Genomic DNA, 19,467 nt, shown 5'->3' on the forward strand with positions numbered 1-19,467 from the left:
AACACAGTTCTCTGAAACTGCTCCAGGAACCAAACTCCCTCTGGGACATTCTTAATACTGCCCTGACACCAACATATGCCACTTTCGATATGACATCCCGACAATAAGGAAATGGCAACCACTTGATCTCAGAGCAGGTTGTCTTATCTCACCACCTAACGATAAGATGAAATCAGAATACATGTCATCCTTTGATCTTTGCAAAACCCGAGATCGCTAACTACAGAAGACTGACTGTGACAACCATGACTGGGCAGAACTTATCCTGGGACCAATAAAAAGACCCTTGTCTAGGCTTTGGCCTACGATCTGTACAACAACCAAGATCTCTAATTCCAGAGGTCTGACTGAGACAACTGCAACTGAGCAGAACTTAGGGAAACATAAAAGACTCTATCCTAGGCTTTGCCCTAGGATCGGTGCAAAAACCAAGACCACCAACTACAGAAGACTGATTAAAACAAGAGTGATGGAACAGAACTTCTAGATCCATAAAGAAGACTCCATGCTAGGCTCCATCTGATGACCTGTGCAAATACCAAGATCTCTAGTTACAGAGGCCTAATTTTATCATCCACGACTGAGTGGCAAGTTTCCAGACACCACAAAAGAACCTAGGGGAAAGTAAATCTAAAGCCAACAACAGAATCTACAACAAGCTGGACACAGAGGGGAACACTTATACTAGCAGCCCGGGGGTCAAAGGAGGGGGATATGGGATGCATGCTGGGAACAGGGGTGGAGGGAGGACTACATTGGTGGTGGGAATGCCCCTGATTCAATATCACTATGCACCTAAAATATTATTGTGAAAGATTTGTAATCCACTTTGGTCAAAATAAATTTTTTTTTTCATTTTTGGGTCACACCCAGCAGTGCTCAGGGCTGACTCCTGGCTCTACGCTCAGAAATCATTCAGGCAGGCTCGGAGGACCATATGGGATGCCAAGATTCGAACCACTGTCCTTCTGCATGCAAGGTCATCGCCCTACCTCCATGCTATCTCTCGGGCCCCAAAATAAAAATTATTTAAAAAGAAATAAAAAGTAGTTTGGGGAAAAAAAGAAAGAAAAGTATAGGTTTTAGGGGCTGAAGAGATAGCACAGCAGTAGGGTGTTTGCCTTGAATGCTATGGACCCGGGACAGACCCAGGTTTGATTCCTGGCATCCCATATGGTCCTTAGAGCCTGCAAGGAGCAATTTCTGAGTGCAAAGACAGGAATAACCCCTGAGCGCCACCAGAAGTGCTCCAAAATACAATTAAATGAATTTTAAAAAGTATAGGCTTTAGAGACAGAGTAATAGCCCAGGGGGTAGGGCATTTGCCTTGCACGTGGCCTACAGGGTTGGAACGCTGGCATCCCATAATGTTCACCATGACTGCCAGGAGTAATCCCTTAGCCCTGCTGTTGTGGTCCCATAAAGAAAAAAAAGTATAGGTTTTGGGGGATTAGAGCAATAGCACAGGAAGTAGGGTGTTTGCTTTGCACATAACTGATCCACGTTTGATTTCCAGCATCCCATATGGTCTCCTGAGCCTACCAAGAGTGATTTCTGATCACAGAACAAAGCATAACTTCTGAGAGCCGCCGGGTGTGGCCCAAAAACAAAAAGTATTGTCTTTTCTCCCACTACAAACTAAGCACAGTTAGCCCTTTGGCCTGTGTGCCTGGTGGCATGTTTGGGAGCCTTAGATCTGAATGAGTCCTAGGATGGTTTGGGGCAAAAGAGTGGAACCTTAAACACTTTGTACACATAATGGTTTCAATTCTTTCAGGGAAAGCGGTTTTACAAAGGAACATTTGAGGTAGTATAATACAACAACAAAAGGAAATTAATAAGGCCAGACATCTGAGAGTGGGAAAGAGTAAAGGACAACTTTAATGTGCATACATAGCACCTGTATATGTTTTTCAAATGCAGACTCTGATTCAGTAAGTCTTGGGCAGGGCCTGGGCATCAGCCTTTCAACCAAGATCTCAGATAATTCCAATTCTTCAGCTCTGATGCATACGATGTTTAACAAGAAACTAGAAGACACTCAATTATACCTGTGTAACATTTTACAATTCAGTCTTCTCAAATCCACCATATATAATTTTATCAAAGCTACAACATTGTGAACTAGGTATTATGTCTTCATATCATATCTTAAGAAATCAAAGCTAAATCAGTGAGGTGACATCATTTGCACAAAGTTAGAAATCCTGTTGTGCCAGCTCCCAAATGTTTTGACTACAGAGCCCATTCTTTTGCCATTAGTGATTCTGACCTCTGACAGAATTGTTGCCATCACTTGAACTTTGCTTTGGGGGTTGGGAACTGGGCCACAACTGGCAGTGCTCAGGAGCTACTGCTGGCTTGTGGCTTAGGTTGCTTTCTAGTGGTGATTGGGGAACCATACTGAGCTGAGGACAGAATTCAAGGTTTCCATAGGCAAAGCAAGTATTGAAGCCATATTATCCCTTGCCTAAGGAGTGTTTATTTTTTTAATGTTTGTGGGGCTGGAGAGATAGCCTGGAGGTAAAGCATTTGCCTTGCATGTGGAAGGACAGTGGTTCAAATCCTGGCACCCCATATGGTCCCCCGAGCTCACCAGAAGTGATTTCTGAGCATAGAGCCAGGTGTAACCCCTGAGCTCTGCCTGGTGTGATCCAAAAACCAAAAAATTTTGTGTGTGTGTGTTTATGTATGTGTGTTTGGTGCTCAGGGCTTACTCCTGGCTCTGCACTTAGACCTAACTCCTGACTTGTTCAAGGCTCACTTGTGGTATCTTTGGGGACCCTTATGGGGTGTTGTGGCGTGAACTCAGGTTGGCCACATGTAAGGAAAATGCCTTACCCATTGTAATAGTGCTCCAGCCTAAGCAAAGGAAAAAAGTAGGGTGAATTATTTCATACATTTTTTGCCTAGAACTGCAAATATTCATCACTGTTTGCATAACCTAAGTTAGTAGGATGTGTGTCCTTATGTCTGCACTTCTACACCAAGACACAACCACACACTTCTCTGGTGCAGAATGTATGCTCTGTCTTTTTTTTTTACCAGAAAGACGACCCCCCAGGCTCTGTCTTAAAACAGAACAGAAATTATCATGTGCTCTTTTTACTGAGACTATCTGAGACTTTGGCTCATCTAAGTAGTCAATGCAGTCTAGCTGAATAGGTCACATTGAAGACTAATGATTTCTAATAATGGTATATGTCTAAAATGTCAATATTTGCATGAAATCGCTGATTCCAACACACAGATCTGAATTAGAACCATTTGAGAACACCACTTTAGAAGACCTTTTTTCTTTCTATTTGTTGTGAAAGGAGTAGATCGGGCCACACTAAGTGGTGCAAAGGGCTTACTTCTGACTGTGCACTCAGGGAACACTTCTGGCAGGACTCAGGGTTGGCATTTAGGATGCTGTGGATCAAAACCTGGTTAAGGAAAGCTCCTTATCATCTGTACTATATCTCTAGCACCTAAAGCATTTATTTTCAAAGTGGAGTCTTACAGCCAGGAGTTCAGAATTGTCAGAAATGCAGATTCTTGAGTCCACCCTAAATCAATAGGATATGAAGCTCCAGGGTGTAGGACATAAGAATTTGGGTTATAGCAAGCCCTCCAGGTGATTCTTATATTCTCTTGAGTCTGGATTTAGGCTTGTAAAAAGCCTCTGACCATGCATGGAGGTGTGAAAACATAAACACCCCTTAGCTCTAGGTACCAAAGTAGGTCCAATGTCATGAAGCTGAAATGGGAAATGGGCCTCCTGGTGAATGGGCCAAATAATAACTGCTCTCAGATTGACGACTAGATGACCATGTCCCTACTTCACTTTGATTCTTGTTTTATTTTGTTTTACTTTTTTTTCATAGATTCTTTTGTTTCTTTGTTTGGGCCACACATGATGATGCTGAGAGGTTACTCCTGGCTCTGCATTGAGAAATCATTCCTGGTGGTGCTTGGGGGACTACATGGGATGCTGAAAATTAAATTCCATGTTGGTTGCATGTAAGGCAAATGCCTTACCCACTGGATCATCTCTCTGGCCCCCTTTTCTGAGTCTTTGTAAAGAGACACATCTGCCAATGCCCCCCTCAGACTGTCAAAACATCCTGGAATATAATATTTGCCTTGCACACAGCACCTTGCTCTCCACTCCCTCACTTAAAACACTAACCTTGCCCATTTGTGCTCTCATCTGAACTGAGTAAACAAGCTCCTAACAGCTTTTGCTCCCACCCCTGTCTTCTTAGTATCCAAGATCAGAGTAGTTGGCAAAAGGTTAGTTCTAATATACGAAAGCAAATGGATATACAGAATAAAATAGGAGTAACCTATGCTGCTGCCCTCCTGAGCAGAGTCCATCTCTCCTACCCCAGCAACACCATAACACATTGGCTGAATAAGTATTCTTCCTGTGAAATGTGAACTTTTCCATGTCAAGAATAGAGCAGGCACTCCAGATTGCAGCTCACTTTCTTTCCTGTCTCCAGAGACACTCCATGCCTACAGTATCAAGAAAAACAAGTCTTGGTGCCACTACTTATGAGTAGAGCACATCATGTTCTAGAAAACTATTTCAATAGACTCAGAAGTTCACAACAGACAGCAATTTCAGACAGGGAAGGACAACTATGAAGAGTTCTCTGATTTTCTACCCTGTTGAATCCTCAACACACGGAGTTTCAATTGCATGAGAAAAAGAACTGCACACCCTTAATTTGAGGGGCTAGGAACCCAAGAGAAGAAACAGGTTAACTCCTCTCTGAACTCCCCTGAAAGTATGCTGGGTCCTGTAATAAATTGCTTGCCCTTACTTCCTACTTCAACTTATTATGATCACATTGCTCAACTCAAAGCAGCCATAAGAGTAACTGAAAATTAGCTATTAATCAAATGTTTGATTACGCTGAAATTAGTTTTTTTTTAGCTTGTGCATGAGCTTTGGTGGGAAAAGAGGTGGAAACTTAATACCACACAGAAACAGCGTGATTCAAGTCAAGTGTTTTTTTGTGAGACAGGAGATCTGAATAATGTCCTAGTCCCTTCAAAAAGAGTCCTTGAGGCATCCATGAAGGCATATAGCCTGGCGAGACAGAGTGCATCAGGTACTTAGGAGTTACCTGGTAACCTGACTGTTGGAAGGGGAGGGACTAACTCAGGCCCAGGCAAAGGACATCTGCCCTTGTATTGCTGCATTCAGAGAACCAGAGAGGCAAGAGGCTGAGATGTGAAAAGGAGAAGGTGAATAATTCTTAATGACAAGCAGGATTCCAATGATGGCAAGCTACCAACCTAAAGGGCCCGAGATGAGTAGAACTGTGCTGTGGCTCTGAGTCCAGAGATCCTTCAGACCATGAGAATTTGAGCTGAGTGGAAATCATGGCACTTCAAGACATGGAATCTTCATTCCCATTTGGAGTGACCCTTGCTGTCCTGTCCTCCCTCATCATTGCAGCTAATTCACTCGTGGCTGTGGCTGTGCTGTTTTTGATCCACAAGAACGATGGTGTGAGTCTCTATTTCACCTTAAATCTGGCTGTGGCCGACACTGTGCTTGGCGTAGCCATCTCTGGCCTGGTCACTGACCAACTCTCCAGCCCCACTCTACCCACACAGAAGACCCTCTGCAGACTTCGGATGGCATTTATCACTTCCTCAGCAACTGCTTCTGTCCTTACAGTCATGCTGGTTGCCTTTGACAGGTACCTTGCCATCAAGCAGCCTCTCCGCTACTTCCAGATCATGAATGGGTTTGTGGCTGGGATCTGTGTTGCTGGACTGTGGATAGTGTCCTACCTCATTGGCTTCCTCCCATTTGTAGTCCCCATATTCCAGCAGACCACCTACCAGGGACCCTGTAGCTTCTTCTCTGTGTTTCACCCAGTCTACGTGCTGACCCTCTCCTGTGCTGGCTTCTTCCCAGCTCTGCTCATCTTCATCTTCCTCTACTGTGACATGCTCAAGATTGCCTCAGCACACAGTCAGCAGATCCGAAAGATGGAACATGCAGGAGTCATGGCTGGAGCTTACAGGCCATCACGAACTCTTAGTGACTTCAAAGCGATCCGCACCGTGGCTGTTCTAATTGGAAGCTTCACTCTGTCCTGGACCCCCTTCCTGATCACAGGCATTGTGCAAGTGGCCTGCCAGGAGTGTCACCTCTACATAGTGTTGGAACGCTACCTGTGGCTACTGGGTGTGGGCAACTCCCTACTCAACCCACTGTTCTATGCCTATTGGCAGAAAGATGTGCAGCAGCAGCTCTACCAGATGGCCCTAGGAGTGAAGAAGGGGCTTGCCTCACTACTTCTCTTCCTTTCAGTCACGGATCGTGGCCCAGCGAAGCCCAGAGGACGCTCCTGTCACATTGACACTATCTCCTAGTCACAACTTTGTGGCTAATAAATACGGTAAGTGTGAAGAAGTTTCATATTATCTCTCCATCTCTCTTCTCCTACCTCCAAATAGGAGATCAGATGCAGCTAGTAGAATAAGAACTATCCCATTCTTGGTGCTCCCAAGTAACTGAAGGAAGGTACTGACTATCTTCTAGAATCATTTTCCCCATTTGAAAATTTCTTCTTCTCTCTGTCCTCCTTTTGTAATGTGCTCATTTCTCCTGTACAGGTTTACTTACTTAAAGTAGTGTTTCTCAGCCAGGGGTGAAGGACCAAGCAGTAGAACAGTGGGTGGGGGGCATAGGAAGGAAACAAGGTTGAAAGAGAGTGACAGTCAGAAAAAGATTGAGAAACACTAGCTTAAAGTAGGAAATAACCACTGAAAAAATGCTTAAAAATTAAGCTCTGGGGCAAGATAAAAATATAATAGAGTAAGTAGGTGAATGCCTTGCAAGAGATCTACTCTGGGGCCCAGAGAGATAGCACAACGGCATTTGCCTTGCAAGCAGCCGATCCAGGACCGAAGGTGGTTGGTTCGAATCCCGGTGTCCCATATGGTCCCTTGTGCCTGCCAGGAGCTATTTCTGAGCAGACAGCCAGGAGTAACCCCTGAGCACTGCCGGGTGTGGCCCAAAAACCAAAAAAAAAATATCTACTCTGGTTTGAAAACCTAGAACCACTTATGTTCCCCCAAGCATAGCCAGGAATGGCCCCTGAACAAAAAGCCAAGAGTAAGCCTGAGCACCATTGGATGTGGCCCCAAAACTCAAAAAAGAAATAAAGAACTACTTTTCCTTTCCCCATATATATATACTTTTTTGGTTTTGGGGTCACATCTGGCAGCACTCAGGAGTTACTTTTGGCTTTATGCTCAGAAATCGATCCTGGCAGGCTCGGGAGACCATATGGGATGCCGGGATTCAAACCTCTGTCCTTCTGCATGCAAGGCAAACACCTTACCTCCATGCTGTCTCTCCGGCCCCTCCCCAAATATTTTTTAATCAAATCTTTTTTTGGGGGCCGGACGGTGGCGCTGGAGGTAAGGTGCCTGCCTTATCTGCGCTAGCCTAGGACGGACCGCGGTTCGATCCCCCGGCATCCCATATGGTCCCCCAAGCCAGGAGCGACTTCTGAGCGCATAGCCAGGAGTAACCCCTGAGCGTCACCGGGTGTGGCCCAAAAACCAAAAAAAAAAAAAAAAAAAAAAAAAAAAATCTTTTTTTGAAAATAGAGCAGCACTGCCAATAGAAACAGTACAATCTACATAAAGTGTAAATGTTCTAATAGACTTTACAAAGGGAAATAAAGGGGCTGGAGAGATAGCACAGCAGTAGGGCATTTGCCTTGCACACAGCCTACTCGGGACATACAGTGGTTTGAATTCCAGCATTCTATGTGGTCCCCTGAGCCTGCCAGCAGGATTTCTCAGTGCAGAGCCAGGAGTAACCCCTGATCGCCAGTGGATATGGCCCAAAAACCAAACAAAAAGAAAAGAAAAGAAAAGAAAAGGGGCAAATATAATTAATGCTTTACTGCATCTAACCCAATCTATTTAAAATGTTATTTCAAAAGTCCACACTTAGAATAAAAGTTGTTGAAAGTGTCATACTAAATCTTCATAATATAGTATGTATTTTACCCTTACAGAACATCTCAATTCAAACTAGCCAGATTTCATTCTTTTTATTTATTTTGGGGAGCACACCTGGCAGTGCTCAGGGGTTACTCCTGGCTCTGTGCTCAGAAATAATTCCTGGCAGGTTCAGGGAACTATATGGAAGGCAAGGGTTCAAACCTGAGTTGGTCACGTGCAAGGCAAATACCTTACCCACTCTACTATCACTCTGGCTCTGAAACTAGCCAGATTTCAAATGTTCTTTTTTTAAGCAGTTTATTATTTATTAATTTTTTGATTTTGGAACCTCATCCGGTGATGCTCAGGGGTCACTCCTGGCTCTGTGCTCAGAAATCGCTCCTGGTAATCTTGGGGGACCATATGGGATGCCAGGAATTGAACCAGGTCTGTCCCGGGTTGGCCACATGCAAGGCAAATGCCCCACTGTTGTGCTATCTCTCAGGCCCTAAGATTTAAAATGTTCAACACCCATATGTGTCCCCATTCAGCACAGCACTAGGGAAATAAAGATCTCTCTTTTTTGTTTGTTTGTTTGTTTGTTTTTGGGTCACACCCGGCAGCGATCAAGAGTTACTCCTGGCTCTACACTCAGAAATCGCTCCTGGCAAACACAGGGGTCCATATGGGATGCCAGGATTTGAACCACCATTGGTCCTGGGTAGGCTGCTTGCAAGGCAAACACTACTACTACTACTGCTGTGCTATCTCTCCGGCCCCACAATTTTATTCTTTTTAAATAGTTTTTCTGTTCACATTTCATCTTTGTCCAAACATTATTTTATTCTATATTGTTCAGTTTATAAATGTTAGAACTTACCCTGACTTACTTTTTTGTTTGTTTGTTTTTGGTTTTTTGGTCACACCCAGCAGCACTCAGGAGTTACTCCTGGCTCTACACTCAGAAATCGCTCCTGAAAAAAAAAAAAAAAGAAATCGCTCCTGGAGGCTCGAGGGACCATATGGGATGCCAGAATTCGAACCACCATCCTTATGCATGCAAGGCAAATGCCCTACCTCCATGTTACCTCTCTGGCCCCAAGATCTCTTCTTTTAAATAATTTACTATAATGATTACGTTGTAAAATAAAGGTACAATATCCATGATGAAAATAATAGATGTTATGTAAAGTATCTCTGAATAAAATGTAGGAAGGTAATTTAGGTTCTAATTTTTTTTTTTTTTGGTTTTTGGGCCACACCCGGTAACGCTCAGGGGTTACTCCTGGCTATGCGCTCAGAAGTTGCTCCTGACTTGGGGGACCATATGGGACGCTGGGGGATCGAACCACGGTCCGTCCAAGGCTAGCGCAGGCAAGGCAGGCACCTTACCTCTAGCGCCACCGCCCGGCCCCATAGGTTCTAATTTTGTGTTTCCATCCTTCATGGTGTTTAAAAAGTATATTTTTGGGCCAGAGTGATAGCGCAGTGGTAGGGTGTTTGCCTTGTAATTGGCTGACCCAGGACAGACCCGGTTCAATTCCTGGCATCCCATATGCACAGAGCTAGGAGTGACCCCTGAGCATCACTGGATGTGGCCCCCCAAGAAAGTGTATTTTTGAGAAATAGCTTACTTTGCAATTATTTCAGCTCCCATTCATCTTTCTAAACTACTATATTGTGTCCTTTCTCTTCGGTTGTCTGAATGTGCACCAGTATCTACTTGCTGATGACATTGCTAAATCACAAATTCTGAATCACTCGGAGGGAATAATGGAAAAAGGGATAGGTAAAAGTGCCTTATACATAAGTATAAGTACCTTATACAAAAGTACCTCTTGTGTACAATTGTACCTTTGTGCCAGACTCACTGCATTGAACACACCTTGCTCTTCAGAGTTTAACCTTCTTTCAAGTACTCCCAATCTTGCATTTTCCTGAGAAACTCAGTTACATAAGATGATACCACAAAAATGTCAGAGATCAGTTGTGGAACTGGTGCCTCATCCTACTTTCTATGGATATATAAAATGCCTTGGCATTTCAGATTTAAGCTTTATCTACCACAGGCAACTCTCACAGCATAAATTCAAGAACAGAGTAGGAAGAAATCAGGAATTTTGCTCAGCCTTCCTCGGCTCCCTGCAAACCTTACTTTCTTTTTGTGGGGACACACCAGGAAATGCTCAGGGGTTACTTCTGGCTATACAATCAACAAATACTCCTGGAAGTATGCGGGGGACCATACAGGCTGCTGAAGATCAAACTTAGGTTGGCTGTGTGCAGGGCAAGTAAACGCTTTACCCACTATACTATCTCTCCAGCCCTTCAACCCTTTCTTTAACCACAGATTTCCTAGAGTTTTTCTTATGGCCCTAAACTAGATTATCTCCCTAGAAAACTACTGAGTGGACAACTAAAGAGGGCAAGAAGAAACCAAAACTGTCTGGATTTATTTGTCTGGGATTTGGTGCCAAAACCACCTTGGAAGGTAACCCTTCAATATCTCTAAAATGATGGTCTGAAGATTCATTTAAGTCCAATGTTTATTGGTTAATTCCTAGAGTCCTGTGAAATTTTTCATGCAAATCTCAAATAATAATATTCAAAATCTGGATGGAATCTGGCCATCCTCTCCTTAGAAAGATGGCACATACCATCCTGCTTTTCACTTGGGTTTTAATTTCCCTTTACTCATTTCCGTGAAGTTATTGATTATTCCTTTCAATTTCTATACTCTTGAAAATTTCATCTCTTCACGGTGGTCTGCCCTCAACCCAAGTGGCTTACCTCTTGCTGATCCATTCTAATGTACATAAACTTTCCTTTGGTAGGTCTTTTTGCCGATGCTCTGCTTACTACACTGGTCCAGAGGAGAACCAAGCTTGCCTCCATTATAGTAGGCTTTACATTCCTACAATTGAAGCACTGTTTGTCTCCGAAGTAGCTGCTGGAATCCAATATGCAGTAAAGTCCTGAGCATTCAGCATGTACTCCATCGATAAGACACTCTTGGACTGGGTTATGAGTTATTGGGAATGAGTTAAATACAAAAGTTACTGTTGGTGACAAAATTGAAGGCAGACTCAAACAAGTGCCATCCTTACTCTAGTTCCAAACTTAATTTCATGGTTTTGCTACAAAGGATATCCTGCCAAGTTAACACAAGCAAAATAAAATCAATCTGGTTAGTAACAAGAGAAAGGTATGTGCTGAGGAGGGAGAGACAATTGGTGTGTTATCAGGTTCAGTCTCAGAAATCCTGCTATCCCTAAGAATCAGAACATGCATGGAAAAATCATGATCCAACATAGTGTTCAAATTATGACAGACATTTAAATCCCCCAAAGCTACAATTTACTCATTTTAAAAATAGGGGTACTAATCTAATATCATATGGGCATAGTGAGAATAAATTCAAATAATATATGTGAAAATGATTAGACAATTATAAATACACTGTTAGTGCTGAGAACATGTCCATTGTTTAGCTCTCCCTTAAAAACCTCAAAGAATAAAACATCTAGCTGCCAATTTAATAGAATCCATCATATCTGTAGGTATAATTACTTTCAAGCCAAGCACAGTTAGTCTCTGAACTTTGAATCGTTCAAACCCTAAGTAAAGTTTCGAAAATTATGAGAAGTGACTGAGGTAAAAAAAAAAAAACACAATAAATCCAATATGATCAAGACAGAGCAGAATTAAAGTACTAGCTGTGCGTGGAGCAGAAAGTTAGTATAGTGGGTAATATACTTGTCTGCACTTCAACAACTTGGATTCTGTCCCTGGCACTATTTATAATCTCCTAAGATTCCACCAGATGTGATCCCTGAGTAGAGAGCCAAGAGTAAGCTACAAGTACCACTGGGTATAACCCTAAAAATAAAAATAAAAATAAATAAATAAAATAACAGTAAAGAACTGGTGATATATTTCAGTGATAGAGTGCAAATTTTCCACATCTTTTTTTTTTTTTTGGTTTTTGGGCCACACCCGTTTGACGCTCAGGGGTTACTTCTGGCTATGCACTCAGAAATTGCCCCTGGCTTGGGGGAACCATATGGGACACCGGGGGATCGAACTGCGGTCCGTCCTAGGCTAGCGCTTGCAAGGCAGACACCTTACCTCTAGCGCCACCTTCCCGGCCACGATAGAGTGCAAATTTTGTATATATGAGGCTCTGGGTTCAATGCCCACCACCCCCAAAACAAAAGTTAAGAATAATATTTTTAAAAAGAGTAATTGGAGCCAGAATGATAGCATGGAGGTAAGGCATTTGCCTTTCATGCAGAAGGACGGTGGTTTGAATCCCGGCATCCCATATGGTCCCCTGAGCCTGCCAGGAGCAATTTCTGAGTGTAGAGCCAGGAGTAACCTTTGAGCACTGCTGGGTGTGACCCAAAAACCAAAAAAAAAAAAGAGTAATTGGGCTGTAAGAGATAGTTCAACTAGTGAATGCAAACTTTGCACACAGGAGGTCCTGATTTGATCCATGGTACAAGATTCTCTGAGCACAATGGTAACTTCTGAGCATTGAGACAGGGGTAGCCCATGAGCAGCAGTAGGTGTGATCTAAAAATTAGGAAAAAAGAGTGACTTCAATTCAGAAAACTAAGTTGGGTCAGAGAGATAGCATGGAGGTAAGGCGTTTGCCTTGCATTGCAGGACAGTGGTTCGAACCTGGCATCCCATATGGTCCCCCATGCCTGCCAGGGGCAATTTCTGAGCATAGAGCCAGGAGTAACCCCTAAGTGCTGCCGGGTGTGACCCAAAAACTAAAAAAAAAAGGAAAAGGAAAAGAAAACTATATTGAATAAATTCTTAAGAGCAGAGATAGTGGGGCCGGGCGGTGGCGCTGGAGGTAAGGTGCCTGCCTTGCCTGCGCTAGCCTAGGACGGACCGCGGTTCGATCCCCCGGCGTCCCATATGGTCCCCCAAGAAGCCAGGAGCAACTTCTGAGCGCATAGCCAGGAGTAACCCCTGAGCGTCACAGGGTGTGACCCAAAAACCAAAAAAAAAAAAAAAAAGAGCAGAGATAGTGTTATGTAAAAGTCTAATGGTCTTCTTTCATTTATGTAGACTGATTTACATATAAGGGAACATGCCAGAGAGAAAAACAGTTGAGCTTCATTCATATACTTGATGCTGTGTCCTAATAAACTAGCCTACTCAGCAACTTGGTCAAACCATATGAAAGACATCAAGAATTTGTAGGAGGGGCCAGAGCAGTGGCTCAGCGGTAGGACGTTTGCCTTGCACATGACTAACATAAGATGGACCACGGTTCAATCCCCCAGTGTCCCATATGATCCCCCAAACCAGGAGTGATTTCTGAGCACAGAGCCAGGAGTAACCCCTGAGCATCAACGAGTGTGACCAACCCAAAAAAAAAAAGAATTTGTAGGATAAAACTTAGGTCATTTGATTCCATGTATCTATTAACAGCTTCTTGTGAATTTGTTATAAACTGTGATATGGTTGTTTCATACTGATATTTTGAATAAAATTATACATAGAACACCTCTGTTTCAGAAAACTACACTCAAGAATATAAGAACACATAGTCCTCTATATAGGTGCATATTATGGGTTTTTACTTGTATTATTTTGCTTATCTACAAAGCAAACCAATCTCTGATAACCTTGTCAACCAGAGAAAGTCTATGAATATCTTCACTCTCTATGGAGAAGGGTTCACTGGCTCAGTAGAAAACCAACTCCTGACTTTGATTTCATTTTCACTTGTCTTTTCTATAGTTCTACTAAACAGAGACCAATAAAAAGAGTAGGCACACGAATATAGGGTGTACACACATTTTCACCATCACCCCCAGAGAACAACAGGAAGAGGAGTATCAGTAGCAAGACAAGAGCAGCCAATCACAACTCCCGGGCTGCCCTCAGAAACTTCATTTGTTCTGTGACTACTTCAGTTCTATATCATCCTTCCAAATGATGTTTGACCTGGAATTTTCTTTTTAATTCACAAATTTTCATTTGTTGTTTCTGCAGTTCTATGAATCCATTGGTGATATTTATGAGTCAATTCATCTGTCTACCTACCCCCCAATATTTGAAAGTGAAGTGTCAAAAACTATCCTATATTTGTTTAGGTTTTTGTTTAGGTTTCTGCTTATTATTCAGTTCTAATTATAAAGGCAAATTTTGCTCATTTTAATATTTTTCAAAATACAAAATTCATAAAGGGGCCCATAATTGTAACATCCAGAGATAAAGTTAATTTCACTCATCTGTTTTTTTCTTTACATTATTTTGTGCATATTTTCCTATGTCACTAAGTTCCTGTCAAACATATGACTTGTAATGTGTGCATGATTTTTAAGAATTGGTATATTTCAACTATTTTCTTATAGTTGTGTATTTATGTTACTTCCCATTTCTTGCTATTGTAATACCACCATAAATATCCCCATGAATAAATCTTTGACATGTCTCAGTTTAATTCTGTAGGATGAATTCTCCTAGACACAGTGGTGAAGGAATAACACCCTGGTAGTGGGTGTGTGTAGCACAGCATTCCCCTGAAACATTATTATTAACTTTATTGTAAATCACAATGCCGAAATTAAAAATAATATTAATAAACTTTGAAAGTTATCCACAGCATCAATAATACTAAGTCAAATAGCACTAAATAGGAAAATTTTGAGCAAAAATAAATAAATGAAACAAAACTCTGAGTCATATTTTTGCTGGCTTTTCTGGAAGTGTAATTTTTCTTTTCTTTTTTGTTTTGTTTTGTTTTTGCTTTTTGGACCATACCCGCAGTGTTAAGGGGTTACTCTTGGCTCTGCACTCAGGAATTATTACTCCTGGCAGTGCTGAGGGGACCATATGCGATGCTGAAGATCAAACCCAGGTCTGCCATGTGCAAGGTAAATGCCCTATAGTTCCTGTACTATTGTTCTGGCCCTGTTTCTTTTGTTTTGTTTTCTTTTTTTGGGGGGGGGTCACACTTAGCAGTGCTCAGGGGTTATTTCTAGCTCTATGCACAGGAATCACTCCTGGCAGGCTAGGGAAATTTATGGGGAGCTGGGGATTGAACCCGGGTTGGGCACATGCAAGGCAGTACCCTCCGCACTGTACTATTGCTTTGGCCCCTGGAAATGTAAAGTTTTTAAATTAAAGGTGATCTAGAGGGCTCAATAGATAGTATAGGAGTAAGGTTCTTTCCTTGAATGCAGCTGACCCACATTCACTGGGACACTGCATATAATCCCCTAAACACTATCAAGAGAGAGTAACATGGCCAAGTGTCACCCAAACACCCCCTAAAGCAGGGGTCTCAAACTCGCAGCCCGCAGGCCGTTTGCGGCCCTCCGTACAACATTTTGTGGCCCTGCCCTAGAGGAATCATTTTTGTTTTGTTTTGTTTTAGTTGTTTGGGTCACACCCCCAATGTTCAAGGCTTACTACTGACTTTGCACTCAAGGATTACCCCGACTTTGCCTCCTGCAGCCCCAAGGTAAATTGAGTTTGAGACCCTTGCCCTAAAGTGATCTATTGTTGTCTTAAATAAATAAGGATGGAGCTGGATGGCGGTGGATGGCGATGGATTTCTTTCTGCCATCCCAGGCCACGTGGCTCCGCAACCCCATCTAGCTGGCGGGTCCCAGGCCCAGGTGAAAGGCGGAAATCAGACTTATCCAGAGACAGGCATCAGGAAGCATTAACTTTATTCATGCCCTATTCACCACATGTGTGTGGCCTATCTCATAACCTTTTAAGCATTCAGCCATTCTAGGCTACCCTGCATCTAAACCCTTTCAGCCATCTTCCCTTTGGCCTCCATCCTGGTTCAAGACCAGAAACAGAGACCCCAAAGCCAGCGAGTTCAGCAGGGCCAAAAGGGCCCGAATTCCCTCGGTTCAAGGCTTATCTAACTTTTCCAAGACCCCTCCCAGGAATGGGCCAGGTCTTGCAGGTAAGGTCACACCTAGTATCCGGTTCCCAAGACCCCTCCCAGAAATGGGTGGGTCTTAGGTATCTACACCAAATCCAGGGTCTCACACCAACAATCTATAAATGCACAAGCCACACTAATGCATCTCTCATATAAACATAACTTCCTTAAAGCATAAGTCATACCAAAGTTAAAAGTTTTTTGTTTTTATTTTCTTTACAAAAGGAAGCTGGTCAATATCTACCGTTAGAGTTCATCTGCAAATGTATTAATCTAGATTAATGAGACAGAATTCGAAGAACACCCTGTCCAGTATAATTGCACCATCAACACAGCACACTGTGCTGAGATATTGATTTCAGTGTTTTCACTGTTAAAATTTTCCGAGGTAATTGCCCTGTGAAATATCATAAGATGCTAAGTAGGCAGGAGAGAATATGTTAACATATTCACATGAAGCCAGGAAATATCAATGAGAACCTTGAAACATTAGTCTCTCATTCAGGCTAGAAGGAAAAGATGTGCTCCACCTAATGGATTAAGGGGGCAGGGTAAAGTGCAGGAGAGCTTAACTGGGTACTATCCAGCCATATGGTCACTGGATTTGTAAGCTGTTGGGAGTATAATTAAGCCCTGTGTTCAAAGAACCCTCTCATGCGGAGTCCTAGAAACAACCAACGCAGAGGCTAAGTGTCTCAGAATATGTTTTAGTTCCTATATCTTTCTAAGCCCCTTCTGTACAATGGTGTATGCAGGATTCAATCCAGAGCACTGGAGAGACAAAAAGTAAAGTAAGTCCAGGAACTCAAGGAAGGGGTCTCTTTATTGTCCGTGTTTGCTCTTTCTTTCATATGTTGCCCACCAATCCAATAACTGAATCATATTTCCCATTGACCATAATAAACTCATATCCTTTCCAGCTTGGTCTCAATTGTGTTGACATTAAGACACTAAAAGGCTGTAAACATGCTGAGATAATAGTCATACTACTTTATGCCACACTACCTTACAAATCACTCACTGTGCCACTCACAATATTTTCAACGTGTCCTTGTTGAGTCATTTAACAAATACTAAAGAAAACTGATGCCGTGTCATCTTAGAGGTGAATTTTGTTTGTGGTGATGCTCAAACCCAGGGCCTCACACATGTATTACAATTGTTCTGCTGATAAGCTATATCCCCAGCTAGAGATTTATTTTTTAATTAAATCTAGAAATTTTTTTTACTGAATTACTTGAGGGTACTTCAAATGTGACTCAAAAAGAATCATCATGTAAAATTCTAACCATCACATGAAGATTTCCAGGTCCCTAAGTAACATTCATTATGTTATGATTTGTTTGATCATTTTTCTTTTCTTTTCTTTTCTTTTTTTTTATTTAAACACCTTGATTACATACATGATTGTGTTTGGGTTTCAGTCATAAAAGGAACACCACCCATTACCAGTGCAACGTTCCCATCACCCAAGTCCCAAATCTCCCTCCTCCCCACCCAACCCCCGCCTGTACCCTAAACAGGCTCTACATTTCCCTCATACATTCTCAATATTAGGACAGTTCAAAATGTAGTTATTTCTCTAACTAAACTCATCACTCTTTATGGTGAGCTTCCTGAGGTGAGCTGGAACTTCCAGCTCTTTTCTCTTTTGTGTCTGAAATTTATTATTGCAAGAATGTCTTTCATTTTTCTTAATACCCATAGATGAGTGAGACCATTCTGCGTTTTTCTCTCTCTCTCTGACTTATTTCACTCAGCATAATAGATTCTGTGTACATCCATGTATAGGAAAATTTCATGACTTCATCCCTCCTGACAGCTGCATAATATTCCATTGTGTATATGTACCACAGTTTTTTTAGCCATTCGTCTGTTGAAGGGCATCTTGGTTGTTTCCAGAGTCTTGCTATGGTGAATAGTGCTGCAATGAATATAGGTGTAAGGAAGGGATTTTTGTATTGTATTTTTGTGTTCTTAGGGTATATTCCTAGGAGTGGTATAGCTGGATCGTATGGGAGCTCGATTTCCAGTTTTTGGAGGAATCTCCATATTGCTTTCCATAAAGGTTGAACTAGACGGCATTCCCACCAGCAGTGGATAAGGGTTCCTTTCTCTCCACATCCCCGCCAGCACTGTTTGTTCTCATTCTTTGTGATGTGTGCCATTCTCTGTGGTGTGAGGTGGTATCTCATTGTTGTTTTGATTTGCATCTCTCTGATGATTAGTGATGTGGAGCATTTCTTCATGTGTCTTTTGGCCATTTGTATTTCTTCTTTGTCAAAGTGTCTGTTCATTTCTTCTCCCCATTTTTTGATGGGATTAGATGTTTTTTTCTTGTAAATTTCTGTCAGTGCCTTGTATATTTTGGAGATTAGCCCTTTGTCTGATGGGTATTGGGTGAATAGATTCTCCCACTCAGTGGGTGGCTCTTGAATCCTGGGCACTATTTCCTTTGAGGTGCAGAAGCTTCTCAACTTAATATATTCCCATCTGTTAATCTTTGTTTTCACTTGCTTGGAGAGTGCAGTTTCCTCCTTGAAGATGCCTGAAGTCTCAATGTCCTGGAGAGTTTTGCCTATGTGTTGTTCTATATATCTTATGGTTTGGGGTCGGATATCGAGGTCTTTAATCCATTTGGATTTTACCTTCGTACATGATGTTAGCTGGGGGTCTAAGTTCAATTTTTTGCAAGTGGCTAGCCAGTTGTGCCAACACCACTTGTTGAAGAGGCTTTCCTTGCTCCATTTAGGATTTCCTGCTCCTTTATCAAAAATTAGGTGATTGTATGTCTGGGGAACATTTTCTGAGTATTCAAGCCTATTCCACTGATATGAGGGTCTGTCCTTATTCCAATACCATGCTGTTTTGATAACTATTGCTTTGTAGTAAAGTTTAAAGTTGGGGAAAGTAATTCCTCCCATATTCTTTTTCCCAATGATTGCTTTAGCTATTCTAGGGTGTTTATTGTTCCAAACAAATTTCAAAAGTGCCTGATCTACCTCTTTGAAGAATGTCATAGGTATCTTTAGAGGGATAGCGTTGAATCTGTATAACGCCTTGGGGAGTATTGACATTTTGATGATGTTAATCCTGCCAATCCATGAGCAGGGTATGTGTTTCCATTTCCGTGTGTCCTCTCTTATTTCTTAAAGCAGAGTTTTATAGTTTTCTTTGTATAGGTCTTTCACATTTTTAGTCAAGTTGATTCCAAGATATTTGAGTTTGTGTGGCACTATTGAGAATGGGGTTGTTTTCTTAATGTCTATTTCTTCCTTATTACTATTGGTGTATAGAAAGGCCATTGATTTTTGTGTGTTAATTTTGTAGCCTGCCACCTTGCTATATGAGTCTATTGTTTCTAGAAGCTTTTTGGTAGAGTCTTTAGGGTTTTCTAAGTAGAGCATCATGTCATCAGCAAACAGTGAGAGCTTGACTTCTTCCTTTCCTATCTGGATTCCCTTGATATCTTTTTCTTGCCTAATCGCTATAGCAAGTACTTCCAGTGCTATGTTGAATAGGAGTGGTGAGAGAGGACAGCCTTGTCTTGTGCCAGAATTTAGAGGGAA

The 19,467-nt window shown here is 42.1% G+C and overlaps 1 protein-coding gene across 1 annotated transcript; it reads left to right on the top strand.

The window, feature by feature from the left end:
- The first annotated feature begins 5,394 nt into the window (after positions 1–5,394).
- Positions 5,395–6,384, top strand: GPR119 (G protein-coupled receptor 119). Its single transcript, XM_049766687.1, has one exon. It carries the CDS (start codon positions 5,395–5,397, stop codon positions 6,382–6,384), a length of 990 nt encoding a protein of 329 aa, XP_049622644.1.
- Positions 6,385–19,467: the final 13,083 nt, after the last annotated feature.

The sequence above is a fragment of the Suncus etruscus genome, chromosome X (genome assembly GCF_024139225.1).
Source record: "Suncus etruscus isolate mSunEtr1 chromosome X, mSunEtr1.pri.cur, whole genome shotgun sequence".
NCBI lineage: Eukaryota > Metazoa > Chordata > Mammalia > Eulipotyphla > Soricidae > Suncus > Suncus etruscus.

What these genes read in the sequence shown, in the direction of transcription:
- GPR119 (XM_049766687.1), top strand. Translation starts at nt 5,395, where the DNA reads ATGGAATCTTCATTCCCATTTGGAGTGACCCTTGCTGTCCTGTCCTCC.